The 22,442-nt window shown below is 41.2% G+C and overlaps 1 protein-coding gene and 1 long non-coding RNA gene across 2 annotated transcripts; one reads left to right on the top strand and one right to left on the bottom strand.

Moving 5' to 3' along the window:
- Nucleotides 1-214: 214 nt before the first annotated feature.
- Nucleotides 215-7,926, bottom strand: LOC139777674 (uncharacterized). The gene is made up of 3 exons (XR_011719405.1): nucleotides 7,850-7,926; nucleotides 1,118-1,157; nucleotides 215-1,043 (listed from the first exon to the last, which is right to left on the bottom strand). It is a non-coding gene; the product is annotated as an uncharacterized lncRNA (long non-coding RNA).
- LOC139777671 (uncharacterized) lies at nucleotides 7,014-10,202 on the top strand. Its single transcript, XM_071715234.1, has 3 exons — nucleotides 7,014-8,048; nucleotides 8,892-9,347; nucleotides 9,422-10,202. The coding sequence occupies exons 1-3, from the start codon at nucleotides 7,850-7,852 to the stop codon at nucleotides 9,712-9,714; spliced, it is 948 nt and encodes a 315-aa protein (XP_071571335.1). The 5' UTR covers nucleotides 7,014-7,849; the 3' UTR covers nucleotides 9,715-10,202.
- The last annotated feature ends 12,240 nt before the right edge of the window (nucleotides 10,203-22,442 follow it).

Here is a 22,442-nt window from a genome sequence, read left to right as displayed (position 1 = left end):
AACTTTTCACCTTTTTAGGCCTACTTTGTCATTTATGGTTCGATGGTGTTAAAATTAGTCTCAAACAATTTGTTTAGTCCTAAGCAGACCACCTATGTAGTTTTTATTTAATTTTTTGCGTTATTAAAAATTTTCACCTGTTCGAGGTGACTTTGCAAATTCTTGAGCGAATGAGCTGGGAATGGTCTTAAATGATTAGTTTAGTTGTAAAGAGTCGTGTGATATAGTTTTTATTCAATTTATAGCGATAATACAGAATTTCGCATTTTTGACATCGAAGTGTCAAAATGGAGAATAAGCGTTAAGTTAATATAATGACGATATGTACGGATTAGTTTAAGCCTAAGAAAAGATATTATGACGTCTTTTTCTCAAATTTCGCGATATTTCGTGAAACGACAATTTTGGGTCAAAAGTTGTAAAAATCAACTTTTTAAGTTCTATTTGCGATATTTGTGTTTAAGTAGGATAGATAAAGCGATTTATGTCGAGAAAACGCGTATTTTCTAAAAAATACGAACTTTGGTCATTTTTGGTAAATTCTTTAAAAATCGAATAATTTTGAATTATTTCGATATATTCGAGTTCATAGGGATGAAAGAAGCCCAGTTATGATAATTTTATATGATTTAAGTAATTATTTCAAAGATCCACATTTTTGACCAACTTTCGTAATTTTCATTTTTATTGAATTTGAATGATAGATTTATTTTATTTATTGTAAGAGGAGTCCAATAAGCTTTATTTTATTGAAAATTAACCATTTTTAAGCATTTTGATAAAATTTGCGAAAACATCGAAAATCGATAAATATGCGTGTATGTTGGCATAGGAGACCTTGGTTTAGAGTAACAAAAGTATATTTGAAGTTATATGTGCCACGCATAAGAAGATTTCGTTGTCATAGGTCAGTAACATCGATTTTGAAATTATGTATGTAAAGTTCATTTTATCGATAGATCCATTTGTATGAAGCATAATAGAGTGTGTTGGAATTTTTTTGTGAGCTTTTAAAGCGTTTTACAGAGACTTGATCTCAAAACCTGAAAAAAGGAAATATCGATTATTTTAAGATATGAAAGTGATAATAATGATTATTTCATATAGTTATACTTACCTGATGAATCCTGTGAAGTCCCGATGTGAGAAAGATGAACCTGAAACAAAAATAAAGATTAATAAAGAAAATGAGAATGACATGAAAGAATAAATGTGCGATATTAGAATCACATGTAATGAGCAGGGATTTACCGCGAAATATTGTAAAGTGTGAAAGGAATGACTTAATATTGCATATAAGAAAAGGGAACGCATTGTGGATTATTATGTGCGGGATTCAACATTATTATTATCTTAATTTTTATTTTGTAAAAAAAAGGTAAAATATGCAATAACATGTAGTTGCGAGTCTTATAATTAGTAAAACTTATAACCATTTATTTAACAATAGAAATAATAATATTTGAAAATATTTAAGTAAAATTAACATTATTACAGAAAGTTGTTTACGACGATAGGAAATTTCCGTTGATCAAGAGAGAAAAGGACAACTACATGTTAGAAAGAGAGAGCAATATGGCGCGACTGTTCTGTGATTGGTCGCCCAACAGCGAGCGGTAGTGGGGAGACAAGCCCGAGCGACCTTTCGAGGTCTTTCCTGTGGGAACCTTTGAAGCGTGCGGACGTACTTCGAAGTCTTTCCTTGACGAGCCGTAATGGCGAGCGGACGTGTTTAAGAGCGATCGAAAGAATTGTCTTGCGTGAAATTAATAATCGTAAGAACGTTCAAGGGAAAGACTAGTTTCGCGAACACGCGTATTTGTAATCGTCTTTACCACAACGTACGGTTGTTTAGCGAGAAGTTATTAAATACGCGTTCCGTCTCGTGGTTCGGGATCGCACCCGGTAAACGCCCGATAGCCGTTGGAAGTATTGTAATTTACCTTACTTTCGTGTACTGGTGTACAAATATTAAATATATTTTTATTTGTTATTGTTAATACAATACAAGTATTATATTTATTTTGATATCCTATCCCGAATCCGGATAACTCATACGCGAACCAAATGCGAGTGCGTGACATTGCTGAGAACATTGTCTGAAAAACGTACCAAGCCAAGCAGCGTTAAGATTGAAAATCCACACGAGACCAGAAGGAAGGAAGGAAGCCTTTCGTCAAGGTGACTGATCGGCCAAATACGTTCTGTGTGATCGTTAAAAACACAGTGGCGACCGTAATCATATTACTTAAAGTAAGTTTCCACATATTCAAGATCGTAAGTTCGGTCACACCCTAACTCCCCTCTCCCTCAGCGCCTCAATCAACACCTCCCTATCTACCGAGTCAAAAGCTGCCTTTAAATCTACAAACAACGCCACCACCTTTCCCCTCTTCTTTCCCAGTTGTCTATTCACTAGGTAGTTAAGCACACCTCCCCCCCAGGAGGCCAATAGCGTCCTTCCGGGCCCTCCGGGGCCCGATGGGAACCATTGGATACGGGTTTTGCGAACCCGGGGTACCCGAGCACATCAGTACCGTAACCCACGGCATCTCTTTGAGTTGTCGTGGGCCGGGGAGTCCTTTTTAGGACTCGCGAGGTAAGCGGCCTCTATAAAAAGTCTGCTCGGCCGGTCGGGGTCGTGTGGAATGAGTTTAGGCTCTCCTAACCGACCTAAAGGAAGGAAAACCCTGACAGAAAACCGGGGGTCCGGCTGCCCTGCTTAGGAGTCTGACGTTGGCCTCGGCCACCCAGACTCCAACAGCCGGTAGGGGAAGGCGACCCCGAGTGCAAACGCCCGGTCGGCCGTGACCGTTAGGGGGGAGTTTCTACTCCCCCCATCGGCCTAGAGGAAGGAAAACCTCGATAAAAAACCACGGGGATGGGGGACCTCTCGAGCCCTGTCCTCCTGCGTGCGACGGATGTCGGAGCGCGAGCAATGGCTCGGTCCGGCATCGGCTTGCGCGTGGGGGGGATGGTAGTGGGAGGGTTCTTTCTTTTCAGGTGGGGGGAGAGGGGTTCCCACCCATTGCACGCCAGTGCTCCGGCAGGGTGGGGGCCCTTAAGGGAACGAACGGCGGATCATCCGGGCCGCTCGGACGTTTCCGAGGTCGGGGCCGGGCGATCTGCAAGGGGAAGAGGACCCACCGGGCCGCCAGGACGTATTCCTGGTTAGGGCCGGTGGTGTCCTGCCGACGGACGTAAGGGCCGGCGGCGAGTAAGGTAGCCCGTCGGTCGGCGGTCGGCTGGGGAGTGTCTGTTGCCTCCTCTCGCGGGCGGCGGGGGGCCGGGATCGAGCTTGCTCGGCCGGTCTCCCCGCTGTTCGTGGGGGGGGTGGCGGGGGCTCTCCTGCGGGGGTCGGCCGCGGGCGGTGCCTCAAGGGTCGCGGGCGGCCTCCGGGAAGACTCCTGAGGGGCGCTCTCGGTACGGCGAACCCGGGGATACCCGAGCTCAGGCAGGCTGGGCCCGTTAGGCGTGGGAGCCAACCAGCCTAGGGGAAGGCCACCCCAAAAAACAAACCATCCTCTTAAAATATGAAAAATGTCGGACAATAAGAGAAAAAACTCCCTGGGTGATCGGACACTCAGGGAGGGTGATACAGTCCCAGTCACCCATCCGTCGTTAGCCAGCGATGGGCTACCCGGTGAGTTAGGCGCGAGCTCACCCGGCGAAAATGCGATCGCAGCCCTGGCAGGAGTGGGGGATCAACGAAACCGGTCTCGGTCTCGGTCTCCCGCCCGTACATCAAAGAACAAGAGGAGAATAGGTCCAAAATCCTACAAGGACTCCCAGATAGCTGGAAGCTCCTCGGCGGACTACTCTGGCTCAAGCTCCGGCAAGAAGCCTGAGTCTAGGATCCCTCCCTCCCCGGCTAAAGGGAGGTCGTCCCGACGGGATCAACGATCAAACGAGGCGATAAATATCTCAAAAGATGAGGACTTTGAAGAGTACCTGGATCAATGGGACAGGGCTGCTGATAGTCGTAGAAACTCATCAGCTCACTCAGAGATCTCGGACTGCTCTGTCGTCCTAGATGAGGATGACAGACTGGTCTTTGGTCCGGAATCAGAGAAAAAGAGAGGCAGGCCAATATCAACAGGCGAATGGGAGGTGAAAAAAGCCAAATTAGCTGAGAGACATCGCAGAGAGGAGAAGCAAAGGATTAAGGACCTTACTAAACCAATGGTCCCGGCAGTACTGTCGAAGAAACAAAGGGAAGGCGAACATAGAATGATGGAGGAGTTCAGACACCGGCCGACGGAAGACCTGGCTAGATTAATCGTGGAGCAGGTAGCCGTGGTTGACAAGGTCAATACAACAAATAAGAACTTGAAAGGAGGAGACCAAGGCAGCCTAAACAAAGCAGCTTCTACGATTAGCGCGGCAGCCTCACACTTGATCAGTCGCATGAAAACTGGCGACGAGGCTGTGGTAAGAGATGTCGAGGTGGAAGATCTCCGACGTAAAACAGCCAGCTTGGAGGAACAAGTGGCTGAACTCCGAAGAAAGTTGGAGGAACGCCAAAGTGTTCCATGGGAAGAGGAAATGGAGGTTGTCATGGGAGAGACCTCCAATCACCCCCCCTCGCCAGACAGACACGAGACTTCCTCACGGAGAAAGGGGAGAAATAAGTCCAACGTCATTGAAGACGATGACTTACCGGACGTTACGGAGAACGTGCCGAGCAGGCGGGTGGAAATCCTCAAGCAGATCGCAGTGGGGGGCACCTCGGCGGCAATGAGGCCGTCGATACAAGGAAGGCCCCCCGTGATGATTGACCCACCGGTGCCACCGATGGGTGAACAACACGAGGACATGGGTCTGGAAGACAGAATCATGTCGGAGATGAGAAAGATGGAGACGAGGTTCGAGGAGATGGTCCGAGGACTTATGGCGAGAATAGTTATGCCACCCCCGGCAATCACAGCCAGACCCGCGAGGAGATCAATCCCCGCGAGTGGAACGGATTCAGCCTCGTCATCATCGCCAACTAGCTCCGTTACCTCTGCCCCTAGGAAAAATAGGAAGGGCTGAGGTGGCGGGAGAGCGGAGAAACAGGGAGGTTCGACAAACCGGGCAGGAACCGCGGCAGAAACACCCTCAAAGAAGGGAACTGCCGGCGGAAAAAGCCAGACGACGAACTCCCCAGCCAACGCCCAACCCGCTCAGACCTCTTGGTCAGAGGTCGCAAAAAGGAAGGCGGTTGGCAATAAGAAGAAGCCACAACAAGGGCAAAAGCAGCCACCAAAGCAGCAACAGAGGCAACAGCAACAGAAAAGCCAAGCTCCGCCTAAAGGAAAAGGCGCAGCGGGAAATGCGTCAATCCCCACCAACAGCAAAGGGAAAGGAGGAGCGGCAGCGGGCAATAACGCAGCCAATAACAACGGCAGGACAACAATCAGGAAGCCACCAAGGACCGCCGCGGTGACCCTGACAAGCCTTGAGGGTGACTACGAGCAGTTGATGAAGGTGGCACGTAGTAAAATCACCCTCAAGGACCTGGGAATTGAGGGTCCCCTAAGACCGAAGAGGGCCCAAACCGGGGCACTCCTTATAGAGTTCCCTGGAAAGGAAGGCGAGTCCAAAGCGGACAAGCTGGCGGAAAAGATGTCCAAATTGTTCCGCGGCCGAGATGGAGTCGTAGTGTCACGACCGGTCAAGACAGGTGAGATCCGAGTGGGGGTCTGGCAGGGGCTATGGTCGAGGGCGGACGTGTCCCTTGGCCGCTCCGTATAAGTGCATTACGAGTGTCCTTAAACTTTGAAATTTCTTGGAAATTTCTATATGTGGTGATTCGTGCTGTAAAAATGAGTCGAACGATATATAATCTATACTATTATTATAAAGAGACAGAGTTTGTCAGTTTGATTGTTTGTGTTCGATGATCTCGGAAACCAATGGACCGAATTTTTACCAAAAGTATATGAAATAGGGGTAGAATTTCCCGGGAAGTGTCACTGTGTGTATAGTTTTTTGTTACCGATTTTCTGGAAACCGGTTTTTTTTAATTTTTCTAATTTTTCGAGAAGTAATTGAACGAATTTTAAAGAATTGTATATAAAACAGGGGTATAGAATTACCCGGGGAGTGCCATAAAGTGTATAATTTTTCGTTACCGATCTTTTTGGAAACTGGTATCAAAAGTTTTTCGAATTTTTCGGGAAATTCGCGGGGAGTGCCATAAAGTGTATAATTTTTCGTTACCGATCTTTTTGGAAACCGGTATCAAAAGTTTTTCGAATTTTTCGGGAAATAATTGATCAAATTTTAAAGAATTGTATATAAAACAGGGGTAGAATTTCAAGGGGAGTGCTATAAACTGTATAGTTTTTCGTTACCGATCTTTTTGGGAACCGGTATTTTTTTGGAAATCGGTTACGAAATTTTTCCAATTTTTTAGGTAATAATTGAGTGAATCTCAAAGAATTGTATACGACGGAATTGAACTTTAGAGAGAAGGAGAGAGAGGGAGGGAGAGGGAGGGAGAGGGAGGGAAAGGGAGGGAGAGGGAGGGAGAGGGAGGGAGAGGGGGGGAGAGGGAGGGAGAGGGAGGGAGGGGGAGGGAGGGGGGGAGGGAGGGAGGAAGAGGAAGAGAGAGAAAGAGAGAGGGAGAGAGAGGGAGAGAGAGAGGGAGAGAGAGGGAGAGAGAGGGAGAGAGGGAGAGAGAGGGAGAGAGAGGGAGAGAGAGGGAGAGAGAGGGAGAGAGAGGGAGAGAGAGGGAGAGAGAGGGAGAGAGAGAGAGAGAGAGGAGAGAGAGGGAGAGAGAGAGAGAGAGAGAGAGAGAGAGAGAGAGAGAGAGAGAGAGAGAGAGAGAGAGAGAGAGAGAGAGAGAGAGAGAGAGAGAGAGAGAGAGAGAGAGAGAGAGAGAGAGAGAGAGAGAGAGAGAGAGAGCATTTGCGTGTCTTATTACATATGTCCTCCGGGGCGAAGCCCGGGTAACCAGCTAGTTTCTGATATATTTTCTTAATTTAAGAAAGATATTAACATTTTTGATTCGTACATGGGCACGCACATGTACACGTAGCTCAGCCGTATCCACTTAAAATATTCGGATATATCATCAATCCGCTTAAATTACTAAACTTTTGGACTTTATTTCGTTTTTGGACATATAAGTGTATTCTACCCACGGTCGTATACACAGGTCTGGAAACCAAGTCAAATTTCAGTGGTGGGGGTAGTCCGCTTAGAGTTGCAAATTTTATGTCTCTGGCCGCCACTACGCGTCGCTTTTGGTTATGGTACCTGGTTAAAATGAAGCGCGTGAATAACCTAACTTAACCTGCTGATCGCGCAGATCAGCGACGGCGGTCGGCGGTCGGCCTCCCGGACACGGCGGGCACCCTTCAATTGCGCGCTCACGGATTCCTGTTACACGGCCATCCCCACCCCGCGTAACTGATATTAATATCATTAATACCACGTGCGATTGTGTGATACTGTGCGATATAATGACTAAATCGTGCGCGGTGCCAATGTGCAAATCGCGAAATTATTCAGCAAAGAAGTGTTCGTTGTTTAAAGTGCCGTCAAATATCGAACAATGTAGAAAATGGATTGCTGCGATTCCGGGCATTGTTGATCTGAAGCCGTCGCAATTCGTTTGCGAGAAGCATTTCGAAGAACATCACATCCTCAGGAAATGGGTGAAATACGATAATGATCGGATTATCGCCGAAGTAAGTTTAATGATGATTAAATATTTTCTATGCTTTAATTATATTATAATTATATATACAAATTCGACTTGCGTGACTATTTACATAAGTAAATATTTTGATTCGTTCTTGCTGGGTTAACTTTCAAATGATCTTGTTACTTCATTGCATGTTTATTGAAAGCTCCTTACATGCGCACTCGACTCCATCCGTTGGCTGTTCCTTCAAAATTTGACTGTCAGAGAAAGGTGGAAAATATCGCCACTGCTAGGGATTGTTCAATTGGCCAACGCATCAGTGCAGAGCATAATTATTTTTCTTTGGACGAGCCCTCGATGAATACAACGGTCGACGAATCTTGCAATGAGAAGGAGCCTTCTTTCGTACAAGGTATATTTTATTATTCATTGATTCCTTAGAATAGATATGGACATCGTGGCATCTGAAACAGAGAGTGACTAAATATTAAAATTGCATGAGTGTATGTTTTAAAGGTAATTATATAGAATAACTAACACAGCTCGGATTACTTTGACCTTGACATGTGTTGTGAAGATCACCCTCCTGAGTGACCTTCAGAAGTTTTTAGCCGGCGGTCGTTTTTTATATTAAAAAGTTATTAACAATAAAAGTTTTAAAAATATAGCAATTATTTTAAGTATTGAGAGGCATAAGCGACTAATATTACGTTTTTTGTTAAAGCAGAGAATACTTTATTTTACGAAAAAGTCGCTTTACCAAAACACATTTAAAGCAGTAAATTGTTGATAAATTGTATATTGAATATATGTGAGTATTGGAAGGCATATAAATGACTAATATATATGTCAAAATAGTTCAACTCGTCTCGCGTGAAAAGTGTAAACACAGAACATAAACACAGTCAAAGAATTGATGCTTTCTTTCGTATTATACGTAGAATGTATCCACTGTAAAATTAATACACACAATAAACACTAATTAATTTGGCACATTGTTTTGCGTGGAAAGTGTATGCGTGAACTATTTCGACATATATATTAGTCATTTATGCCTTCCAATACTCAAAATAGCTGCTATATTTTCCAAACATTTTTTTGTTAATAACTTTTTAACGAATAACGACCACCGGCTAAAAACTTCTGAAGGTCACTCAGGAGGGTGATCTTGACAACATATGTCAAGGTCAAAATAATCCGAGCTGTGTTAGTTATTCTATATAATTACCGTTTTAAATTTGAATTCTTTTCACAGATGTAAAAACCAATGGGTCTTCGGTAATGGATGGAGTTGATATAAAAACCACGAATATAATACTCCATGAGGATCTTTCGCCAAGAGATGTAGCCACCATCGAGTCAATTCAGGAGCAACAAATTCAGGATGTAACCACTGTCGAGTCAATGCAGGAGCAACAAATTCCGGATGTAGCCACTGTCGAATCAATTCAGGAGCAACAAATTCAGGATGTAACCACTGTCGAGTCAATTCAGGAGCAACAAATTCCGGATGTAGCCACTGTCGAATCAATTCAGGAGCAACAAATTCAGGATGTAGCCACTGTCGAATCAATTCAGGAGCAACAAATTCAGGATGTAGCCACTGTCGAGTCAATTCAGGAGCAACAAATTCAGAATCATCCGGTGGCACATTGTGCACCTGATGTGTGTGAACGTCGCTTTCACTTATCACAAGTCACTTTTAACTATGGTAAGTAAAATCGCATTTAAATAGTAACCGTAAAGCGCGTTTTTCAAAGTTTTCATTCGTCTCTGTTTTCATAGGTACTCCTGGAAAAATTACGGACTCTACCTCGATACCATGGCCGTGGAGTGTCGGTGAACTAAGCACCGATATCGGCAGTTTTCTGTTCACATACGCTATAACGAAGATGGAAAACGACGATAAATTCCCGGTTGTAGAAAAAAGTATACAGCTTTGCGCCAACAAAGAACTTCGCTACTTCGTGTATGGAAGTGTCGTTAATGTACACGGATGTAAACTCCCTCAAATCTTGGAGGACATAGCGTCGCTACCGCAAGCTTTAGTTTTGTTCATAGATATCATCGTAGACTAGAATATTTCCTCTCGTAGCATGTCATCCGGACATGCGACATACTCTTACATATTTATATGGGATTCACAGGTTACCTATGTAAGCAAGTATTGAAAATTCACAAAAAATGCGTTACTTGTCAAGAAGCGATAAAATCAGACTCTTCTAGTTCATCTTCAGTGTCGCATTTGGTCGATCTAAAATCAAGAGGAGGACTGATTCACGCAAATTTGAGTTTTTTCAACTTAATTCGTCACGTAGAGGCATGTTTTGCTAAATATGCATCCCGGCGCGATGTTTTTGATTGCACGCTAGATGAAGTTATGTCTTCTTTTAAATTCACTTTTCCTTGCAAAGAGCACGCCTCAGACATTTTGTCATATTCGATAATATATTACATACGACTAAGAATGAGGCAAAATGCCCACCAGGAAAATCTCAAAGTCGCAAAGAAATTTGTTGTAAAAAAAAAATTGTCTAAATTGACGAATCAATAAAATTTTTTTATAATTTTTAATGTTATGTTTCACCCTCTTCCCCTTTCTGAATAAAAATCGTACATGCTTATCAGCGTCGTTTCGATTAACGAAATTTTAGATTTCTTTCAATATTTATAATGATGAAATTATTCATATATGCAACGTATAATAGGCATATTAATTTTCGTTTTATTTCTTATTCTCTATTTTTCCGGAAATATCCATACATATACATATATATCATACACACGGTCTTATAATATATTATACATACACACATACATATGTACATATATATATATATATATATATATAGGTTAAGATTTCATGCGCAAGGCGCTTGCGCTATGCGAACCAGGACCATGACACGCAGCGCAGCCCTTGTGGCCACAAGCCAAATAAATTTTGACACGCTAAGCGAACCATCCCCACCACCTTCGTTTCCAGACCTGTGTATACGACCGTGATTCTACCATGCATATATTATAAGTGACTTTTGTGAATTTCCGCCAGAAATTATACATTAACTTTTGCCACGTCACGGTGTCATGTCCCGTGGTGTTCACTTTGAGACTCGATATAATCTCAATCGGTTACATATCCTCAGAAACTTGATAATTTACTCATTTCTGGGAGTATAATAGTGTTCGTAGAACATATATTATTATTGACTTGTGATAATTATTGACAGAAATTACATCTAAATGCTGAGGATGCCCTGTATGCATATGGTGTAAAACTGATTGACGATTGTTGTAAGTCGAAGAGAGAGTCGAGCGAGAAGTATCGTATCGATATATCGAAGTCGCAGCGAGCGACGAGCGGAAGGTAGAGGCAAGGATGCCAGACTCGCGGTTTTTGCCAGCCACTGCCAGCCAGTGGTGGGGATGGGCAGAGATGCCAACTTTACGGTTCAGCAGCCAGCTTCGAGCGTCGAGCGGTAGAAGAAGATAGACAGATCTGCTGTCTTCTTTTTCTCTCTCGAGCTATGGCTATTGGCTATGCGATTTCGGATCTCGTGAATGCCGAGTTGGCGAGGCAACCAGACGACGCGTGACATAATTATAGCCCCGCGACACTAATTATCGATGTATTTTCCTACATATTAATAAATCTAAAAAATTATTCAATAAAAAATTATTATATACATTGTTTTACATGTTAATACAAATTAAAATTTGAATTAAAATATAAAAATCCACTCTTGGCCAATATGTACGTTTTTTTATTTAAAAAGAATCTGTTTATTCAACAATCTCTATTTAAAGAATTAATTTCAGCGCAATGATATTATTAAGTACTAAAAAAAATTATAGTTTATACACTGTTCTTCTTTCTGTCTTTAAATTTATTTTCCATTAAATGTATAACGTACATATTGTTGCTCAACGGAAACCGCAAGAAGGGGGTGGTCTCTTCCGCCAGGAGGGAAATGTAAAAATAATTTTTTACATTTCCCTGGGTGTGTGTGTGTGTGTGTGTGTGTGTGTGTGTGTATGTGTGTACACTACACATGCATTTATGTTCCACAAGCGATCGAGATGTCTATTACGGAAAGATTTCTTACGCTTCTAATTTTTAAGCGTGATGTTCATTACGGACATTATTTATTACACGCTTATACTCTTTAAGCGTGATGTCTACTACGGACAAGATGTTTTACACGCTTATCATTTTAAAGCGTGATGTCTTTTATAAACAAAACTAGTTTTTGAGCCCGCGCGAAGCGGGGCGTATCTCATTCCCTTTTCTTTTTGTAAATCCCTTTACCAGTCATCGCCCAAATCAATCACTTTTACATTTTGTATCTGTAATTTTTAATCAATTTTATTTATATAAAAAATTAGGATATTAAAATGGTGGACTTCCACACCACCCACGTTTCTTGTTTTTTGACGTAGAACTACGTCTTTGTCGACAGTAAAGGGGGGGGTAAATCCAGTAGCACAGATGACTTTTATGGGCGCAAAGCAGCCGATTTTTGTAGGCGCATAGATATTTTATACCCTTCTCTAATTAAAGTACCCTCTTGAGAATGCTACATAGAGTTGTACGTGAGCAAATACAGATTGTGGCAGATAAATCCCAACTTTTTCTAAAGTTTGTCCCTAAGATTTATTGATTGTCATAGCAAATGCCACTATAATAGGAAACTGTCTTCGTTTGAGCTTAAACGGGAACTTAAACAAAATTGTTAATAATTTAATCATCCGCAGCATGTAGCCTTAAAGTACTGTGGTCTTTTTTAACAGCACTAGTGTATAATTTATTCGCCGACATAAGAGACAAATGTTTGTCTTCAATCGTCATGCCACTTGCATTTTTAAGTCAGCATTGAAGGCAAAAGGAGAAACATCTATAAGCATGACGATTGAAGACAAACATTTGTATCTTATGTCGGCGGACAAATTATACACTAGTGCTGTTAAAAAAGACCACAGTACTTTAAGGCTACATGCTGCGAATGATTAAATTATTAACAATTTTGTTTAAGCTCCCGTTTAAGCTCAAACGAAGACAGTTTCCTATTAGAGTGGCATTTGCTATGACAATCAATAAATCTCAGGGACAAACTTTAGAAAAAGTTGGAATTTATCTGCCACAATCCGTATTTGCTCACGGACAACTCTATGTAGCATTCTCAAGAGGGTACTTTAATTAGAGAAGGGTATAAAATATCTATGCGCCTACAAAAATCGGCTGCTTTGCGCCCATAAAATTCGGCTGCTTTGTGCTTATAAAAATAGGCTGCTCTGCGCCTTTCAAATTCGACTGCTTTGCGCCCATAAAAATTGGCTGCTCTGCGCCTTTCAAATTCGGCTGCTTTGCGCTTTTAAAAATCGGCTGCTCTGCGCCCATAAAAGTCATCTGTGCTCCTGGATTTACCCCCCCTTTACTGTCGACAAAGACGTAGTTCTACGTCAAAAAACAGGAAACGTGGGTGGTGTGGAAGTCCACCATTTTAATATCCTAATTTTTTATATAAATAAAATATAAATATAAATATAAATAAATAAAATTGACTAAAAATTACAGATACAAAATGTAAAAGTGATTGATTTGGGCGATGACTGGTAAAGGGATTTACAAAAAGAAAAGAGAATGAGATACGCCCGCTTCGCGCGGGCTCAAAAGCTAGTTTTGTTTATAAAAGACATCACGCTTCAAAATGATAAGCGTGTAAAACATCTTGTCCGTAGTAAACATCACGCTTAAAGAGTATAAGCGTGTAATAAATAATGTCCGTAATGAACATCACGCTTAAAAATTAGAAGCGTAAGAAATCTTTCCGTAATAGACATCTCGATCGCTTGTGGAACATAAATGCATGTGTAGTGTACACACACACACACACACACACACACACACACACACACACACACACACACACACACACACACGCACACACACACCCAGGGTGCAAAAATTATTTTTACATTTTCCTCCTGGTGGAAGAGACCACCACCTTCTCGCGGTTTCCGTTGAGCAACAATATGTACGTTATACATTTAATGGAAAATAAATTCAAAGACAGAAAGAAGAACAGTGTATAAACTATAATTTTTTTTAGTACTTAATAATATCATATTGCGCTGAAATTAATTCTTTAAATAGAGATTGTTGAATAAACAGTGATTCTTTTTAAATAAAAAAACGTACATATTGACCAAGAGTGGATTTTTATATTTTAATTTAAATTTTAATTTTGTATTAACATATAAAAAAATGTATATAATAATTCTTTATTAAATAATTTTTTAGATTTATTAATATGTAGGAAAATACATCGATAATTAATGTCGCGCGCCGATATAATGTCACGCGTCGCCTGGTCGCCTCGTCAACTCGGCATTCACGAGATCCGAAATCGCATAGCCAATAGCCATAGCTCGAGAGAGAAGAAAAAGACAGCAGATCTGTCTATCCTTTTCTACCGCTGACGCTCGAAGCTGGCCGAAGCCAGCCGAAGCGCTCGGCTGCGTTGTTGAACCGTAAAGTTGGCATCTCTGCCCATCCCCACCACTGGCTGGCAGTGGCTGGCAAAAACCGCGAGTCTGGCATCCTTGGGTAGAGGTAGAGAGTAGAGAAGATGGCGGAATAGAGTAGGTCGTGTGTGTAACGGCGTGCAATAAAGTTTTGTTCTAGTATTTATTCCGTCTCTAAATTATTCTATCACAGTTCAGAAGTGGGATAAACGTCGCGATCGTTCGAATATTGCGGCCGAGAGTGGCGATAACGCAATATTTTGGACAAATTCGTGATCGAGAATTTACGCAGCGTGGCGACGTTACGATCTGGCCGAGTGTTGAAACCTTGTGAAGGGCGAGCGGGCACGAGTGCTGAAAACGTTCGTGGAAGAGAAACTCTAGCAGATATGGCGAATACACATGACGGACGAGATAACCGAGACGAGCATACAGGCGACGGAACGACCAACGGCAATGGCCCGCGTTATTTCCGAGATGTGCACGAGGCACTTCCGAAATTTGATCCTGTTATAGGGGATATTTCCATCGAAGATTGGATAAACAAGATCGAAGAGTTCGGGGAATTGTACAATTGGGACGATGTAGCCATTCGTCATTACGGGCTAGTGAAGCTATCCGGTGTTGCGAAGAAATGGCGGGATAGCCTTCCCGCGCAAAATCTCACCTGGCGGGAATGGAAGAAACTGTTAATAGAAACTTTTCCGTCGGACGATAGTGTCACTAAGAAGCGTTTGGAGGCGCAAAATTACAAACGGAAATCTGGACAACACATGGTGGAGTACTTTTACGAAAAGTTATCTCGCTGTAACAAAGCTCAAATGTCCGATGCGGAGACCATCGAGTGGTTAGTGTTAGGTATCGAAAATATGAAGATTCGTGAATACATTGGTCCGTTGAGCAGATACGATAGGCCTAGTAAATTATTACCTGACTTGAAGAGCGCCGAACGATTCTGTCAAGAACCAGAGAAACGAGGAAGTTCGGATAAGAAGGGATCGTCTCAGTCGATTCGATGTTTCAAGTGCAAAGAGGACGGACATCATGCTAATAAGTGTCCACAAGCGAAAGTGATTGTTTGCTTTAAGTGTAGTGGTAAGGGACATTACGCAAAAGACTGTAAAGGTGAGGAGCAGACGAATAAAACCGGAGCAAGCAATACTGCAACGACCTCGAAGACGAATACAAGCAAGACAGTGATGCAGATCACAGGAACGCAAACGCATATAAAATATTTCAAGGATGCGTACATCAACGACAAATACGTGAAGAGCTACATCGACTTGGGAAGCAGTTGCGTGGCGTTACGAGACGACATCGCTGAGGAGGAAGGATTCACATACCTGGAAGGAGATTTCGAGCCGCTGATAGGTTATTGAAGCGGAGAGGTGAAACCAAAGGGTTTATTTACAGCAAACTTAACGGTTGACGGTGTTACGGCAAGGGTTAAAATTCATGTTGTGCCAAAGGAATATCAAACTATTCCTCTGATTGTCGGTCACCCGTATACGGAGGCGAGTAACGTGGTGATGATAAGCAAGCCTGGCGAATTGAGGATTGGCACCGACGAGTCCGATCTTTTGCGGATTGAGCCAGAATCGACAAGAAAGACCGTTTTGTGGGCGACAGAAGCAACAGTGATACCGAACAATTTCTTAGGACATGTCATGGTTCGGGGAGACTTGCAAGGATGTGACGTCAGTGTCGAAGGAAGAATCCAAGAAGATGGACAGTTAATTCCAAGATGTTTGATAAATGCTGATGACGAGGGAAGATCAATATTGCCTGTATTAAAACATGACGGGTAAGGACCTCAAAATTAAAGAGGGCGCAACGATCACGAGGGGCGATATCTCAACTCCATCCGACGAAACACCAAGGCGACAAGAGGTCAACGAAGAAGAAATAAAGCTGGAAGAGATAGACACCGACGCGCCGAAGGAAGATATTCCTAGACTTCTCGAAGTACTTAACCAGTATAAGGATTTGATTGCTAGAAATGTGCGGCAGATTGGGTGCACAAAAAAGGCCGAGATGAAGATTAAATTGCATGACACGACGCCTGTACATTATAGGCCGTACCGAATGTCTCAAGCGGAGCGGGCACAAATTCAGCGTATGATCGACGACTTGAGGGAAGCGGAAATCATCGAGGAGAGCGATTCACCGTTTGCGAGTCCAGTTATACTTGTTCGAAAGAAGAATGGCGACGTACGTATGTGTATCAACTATCGTGGAGTAAATAAACAAACTGTTAGAAGACCGTTCCCGATGGCGAGGATTGATGATCAGGTAGACCGTGTTCAGGGTATGCGATATTTTACAACATTAGATTTGAGTAGCGGATATTATCAAGTTCCTATGTCAGACGATTCAAAGCACATTACCGCGTTTAGTACGACCGATGGTCACTATCATTTTAAGCGTATGCCTTTTGGCTTGTGTAACGCACCGGCAGAATTTCAGCGATTAATTAGTAAAGTTCTCAGTTATTTAGGGGACGATGCGATGGCATATTTTGATGATGTGATAATTCCGTCTAAGACTATTGAAGAAGGGCTTAGAAAATTAAAACGTGTACTACAAGCACTTAGAGAAGCAGGCTTAACATTGAACCTTTCAAAATGTTGTTTTCTAAAACAAAAAATTGATTATTTGGGATTCGAGATTACAGCTAACGGAATAGCGCCGGGAAAGAAAAAAGTAGAAGCGATTCGAGAGTTTCCAACTCCTACAAACATAAGGGAGGTTCGTAGCTTTATAGGTCTCGCGAGTTATTTTCGCAGATTCGTAAAAAACTTTGCTTTGTTTGTTAGAGCGTTGACCGAATTATTAAAGAAAGATAGAAAATTTGAATGGGGAACAGAGCAACAAAAAGCATTCGACGAGATTAAGGGAAAATTGATTCAAAGTCCGATACTGAGCGTATACAATCTGAGTGCAGAGACCGAAGTCCATACAGATGCGTGTTCACTGGGGTTAGGAGGTGTTCTATTACAGCGACAAGAAGATGGGAAGTTACATCCAGTATCATACTTTAGCCGAAAAACGACGCGCGAGGAATCTAATTATCATTCATACGAGTTAGAAGCATTAGCGATTGTGTGTACCTTGGAACGATTCCGAGTGTATTTAATTGGTATTAGATTTACGATAAGAACGGATTGTAACAGTCTGAAATTGTTAGCATCAAAACGAGATTTGAAACCACAAATAGGACGATGGTTTGTTCGATTATCCGAATTTGACTATGTTATCGAATATCATAAAGGTGAACAAAATTCCGTAGCAGACGCATTGAGTCGAAATCCTGTAGAAGACGCTGTAGAAACAGAAGTTGAAGGATTACCTGTACTAGGAATTAAGATAAATACTGATTGGGTAGCAGCGATGCAACGATCGAGTCCGGAAATTCTAGAAATACGCGGAAAATTAGAAGCGGGAGATGCGGAAACCCATCAAAAGTTTACAATGTATAAGGCAAGAGTCTATAAAATTACGAAGGGTAAATGGCAATTATATGTACCAAATGAATTGCGATATGATCTAGTCTCGGAGGCTCATAAAGCACTTTGCCATATGGGAATTGACAAAACATTAGCAGCAGTAAAAGAAACGTATTACTTTCCGAAGATGAGAGAGTTTGTGTCGAAATACGTCGGGCGATGTATTAATTGTATTTATTATAAAACACCCACAGGAAAACCAGTAGGATATTTACACCCATATGACAAGGGAAGCCGAGCATTTGAGGTCATTCATATAGATCACCTTGGACCGTTTATATGTACTGAGAACGGGAACAATTATGTAATTGCGGCGATAGATGGATTTAGTAAGTATTGCGTATTGAAGGCTGTACATAGCGCAGGGACACAAGAAGCGATCAAGTTCGTCAGAGAGTTTGTAACTACGTACGGCCGACCTACAAGGATTATCACCGATAGGGGAGTAGCTTTTACGTCTTACGACTTCGAGTTAATATGTAAAAATCTAAACATTCAGCATGTAAAGGTAGCTTCGGCAACACCGCGTGCGAACGGTCAAGTCGAGCGGATAAATAAAAAAATTACAACTAGTCTTGCTACAACAACAAACGAGGAAGGAGATGAGTGGGACAAAAGACTGTTAGATGTACAATGGGCGATGAACAATACCGAGCATAGAGTAACGAAAAGAACTCCTTTCGAGATAGTATACCGTCATAGAAGTAGTGGCGTTAGTGATAATCCTTTAACAGCTGAGGTTATACGATTAAATGAGGAGCAAAATTTAAGCGAAGAAAAAGAATCGGTAGAAAGTCTCCTTGAGAAAAACCGCGAAGTACAAAAGAAGCAGTTCGATAAGGGCCGACGAGAGGCGCCTGAGTTCAAGGAGGGCGATTTAGTAATGATCAGAAGCGACGCACCGGCTACTGGTAGAAGTAGAAAATTAGAGCCAAAATAACGGGGACCTTATGAAATTGTTAAATCCTTAAAAAGAGATCGATATTTGATTCAGGATATTGAGGGTGAACAACAGTCTTCGCGATTATATAAGGGAATTATTGCAGCTGACCGATTGAAAATCATACCGAAGTAAATGTGTTTTTTTTAAATTAAGATTGCGTTTATAACATTAAGTTCTTAAGTTTAAGATAGTTGCATTTGGAATATAAGTCTAGAGTTTATATATGTTCAATTTCTTAAGTTTGTGTACTTCCAAGATTAGATATTTTATGTTATGTTCTGGAATGTTCAATATAATACGAGTGACGAGGACGTCACCGAGTAGGATGGCCGAATCTGTTGTAAGTCGAAGAGAGAGTCGAGCGAGAAGTATCGTATCGATATATCGAAGTCGCAGCGAGCGACGAGCGGAAGGTAGAGGTAGAGAGTAGAGAAGATGGCGAAATAGAGTAGGTCGTGTGTGTAACGGCGTGCAATAAAGTTTTGTTCTAGTATTTATTCCGTCTCTAAATTATTCTATCACACGATGGTCTCGATATGAAGCTGATGAGTTGGCTAATGGACATAAATTCATATCTAGTTTTTTATAATCTCATAATTCTTGGTGAGTCTGACTTTCGTGTGTGATAACTTTCCGTTTTATGTTCGTTTTGTCATATGGCAATTTTCGGAAAGGACGTGGCGGACCGATCTCGTGTGATAATAACGTTATGGCCGCCGTTAATAATAATCCCGGGAAAATAGTGGTCTAAAATGGCTAGTGGAGAACAGGCATATACGTGATAATTTGCATTGGGATAATGGCCGACTTCTGATATTCACGCGTGTGTGTAATGGCGGCTATGCCTGTCGTGCCGTCATGGGCTTGTACGTCGAGGCATGAGATGCTTCGAGAAACGTCTGCGCTCGGACGGGGGGATCGGCACCGTCGGGCCGTTATCCTTGGGGCTATTAATCTCTATACTAAAGTGCATCATTATTTTATCCCGCCTGTAAATGGATGGGCTGCGTTAGTTATGGATTTCCGGGATGTTTTGGTCATGGTAAACAGTTCGTGTGTGAGGGCCGACGTCGTTGACTATCGTTGGCTATCGCGTGGAAAATCGACGCGAATTCGCGGTTCTGGTGCGACCCGGGTCGCCGTGCTGCTTGATATTAAGCTGGTGATATTCGACAAGGGTGCATTGAGGTTGGGTCGCGCCTACATACTTGTAGTAACGTCATCGAGGAGTTACGCGTGTGTGCAAATTGTGCAAAGACTAAAATTGCACATGCACTTGAATTTATTGCCATCCTAGCGATGTCATGTTTGTACTTGACTTACACTACATTGTATTAGTGATACCGTCACGTTGATCGCAGTCTAAAGGTGCGATTTCACGATGACGCTCGACGCTGGATTCGAGTGTCAAATCTGGTCACGTGATAGATTCAGAGGGACGCGAAATATAACCTAACCACTGGATTGGCTAAAATCTATCACGTGACCAGATTTGACGCTCGAATCCAGCGTCGAGCGTCATCGTGAAATCGCACCTTAATGCTGGGTCTACAATGGGAGTCGCAAAGTCGTGAGTCGCAAGAATTGACCAATCACAGTCGATTATTCTCCTCAAATTCGATTGTAATTGGTCAATTCTTGCGACTCACGACTTTGCGACTCGCATTGTAGACCTAGCATAAGTCATAGTTATAATTATGCGTTTCGATTATGATAAGCAACTATATAAATTAGTTACTTGACTACTGCAATTTGATAATAATCTGTCTTGTGTGACTGTTACTACGTTTACGCGAGCGTTACTTTTGTAGTAACTCACGATAATTCCTTCGCGTAAACGGGATTTTGTAGTAACTTGCGATAATTTACTCCGCGTAAACGAGTGATATATCGTAAGTTAATACAGAAGTAACGCTCGCGTAAACGTAGTATGTGTTTTTGGTCTTATATGTCTTGTTTGTATATGTGCTGCGATATTTATTGCAATAAAGGATATCTTACAATGTGATTTAACCTATGATTGTCGCAGGACAAATATATCGCCTGGAACAGTGGTGGATATAATAGATTTGTGATGGACTAAGCTATCAAATATCTTGAATCTATCCTCTTTACTGGACTGTGTTTTATACATTGTACATATGGTCTCCTTGGAGGTTAAGTTGCTCTCTTCTCTAATTGCAATCTCTTTGACTGATGTACGTTTTGACATGTATTTCTGGTTAATTTACACCTTTTCTGATACGCAGATACAGATAATTTATTCTCCTTTAGAGAATTTAGTAGATATTACATACTTTAATACTTGGTTTCTATACAATAGTGTCTATATACTGGTGAACATTTGTAACGCTTTTCTCTGGTTAATATACTATTTAAAATTGGGAACAGTATGATACATCTGTTCTGATACATAGGTATATTTAGTTTATTCTTTATACGGAATTCTAGTGGATATTGCATACTTTAAAATTCAGATTTCATGACAATAGTGTCTATATGCTGGTGAACATCTACTATGCTTTTTTCTAGTTAATATACCATTTATCATTAAGAACAATATGATATACATCTTTTCTGATACGCAGATATATAAAATGTATCCTCTTTTAGAGACTTTAGTAGATATTACATACTTTAAAACTTAGATTTTATACAACTGTGTCTACATACTGGTGAACATTTATAGCGTTTTTCTTTGGTTAATATACTATTTAACATTAGGAACAATATGATTTACATCTATTCTGATACATAAATATATATAGTTTATTCTCTAAACAGAACTCAAGTGGATATTGCATACTTTAAAATTCAGATTTCAAAGCGTCTACATGCTGATGAATGCTTATTGCGCTTTTCTCTGGTTAATATACTATCTATCACTGAGAATGATGTGATCATAACTTTTTGATATACATATATATATACATAATTCATTCTCTATAGAGAATTCTAGTAGACATTGCATATTTTTGGACTGACCCTTACGGAAAGAAACTACAGCCAGTAAATATTACACTTGTGTAGTTACTACAGGACCACCTGTAGTTATCACAGAAAGGAACACAATAATCTGTAGTTATTACACGCTGTAATTACTTAGTGCGTGAAATCCCTGTAATATGGAATACACGTCTAATCATGAAGGGTGAAATCCACTACACGTGTAATCCACTATATATGTAATATACTACACGTGTGGTAAGTGACTTGTGTAGTAGACTACACGTGTAATCTACAAAATGTGTAATACACTACTACACATGTGTATTAAACGTAATGCTACCAGTAATCCATAAAATTTGAAATAGCGAGTCTTATCATATATGGAGGGGTAAAAACCACAGTGGTGTAAGTCAAATTTTTAAAAATATTTTCTCGTGTGCATAGATGCAATTTATATATTGTACAGATTGCATCTATGCACACGAGAAAATATTTTTAAAAATTTGAGTTACACCACTGTGGTTTTTACCCCTCCACCTCCATATATAGTATACTTTTACTTCAATGCAGCTGTATATATATAAATTATTTCTATAAATATTGTTTGAAATTTATTAGATTTAATGTATCACTTTTTAACCACATTTTATTATTTTTTAATTTCATATTTTATAAGTAATTTCATAATGAGCCGGCACTGGTTTCTGACATTCACCCGACTTTAAGAAATATTATATCATATATCCAATTTAAAATTTTATTACTCTTTTTAAACTGAATTTGTTTCTTAAGATAATTTTTGAAAAATTATATATTTGTGCTGGTTATGACATATGTAGACTATATATAACACTTACATTAAATTAAGAAGTAGTCTACCACGTAA

The sequence above is a fragment of the Temnothorax nylanderi genome, unplaced genomic scaffold (genome assembly GCF_030848795.1).
Source record: "Temnothorax nylanderi isolate EJ_2023f unplaced genomic scaffold, tnyl_v1.0 TNYL_tig0157_pilon, whole genome shotgun sequence".
Taxonomy (NCBI): Eukaryota; Metazoa; Arthropoda; class Insecta; order Hymenoptera; family Formicidae; genus Temnothorax; species Temnothorax nylanderi.
This window is presented reverse-complemented; position numbering and strand designations above follow the sequence as displayed.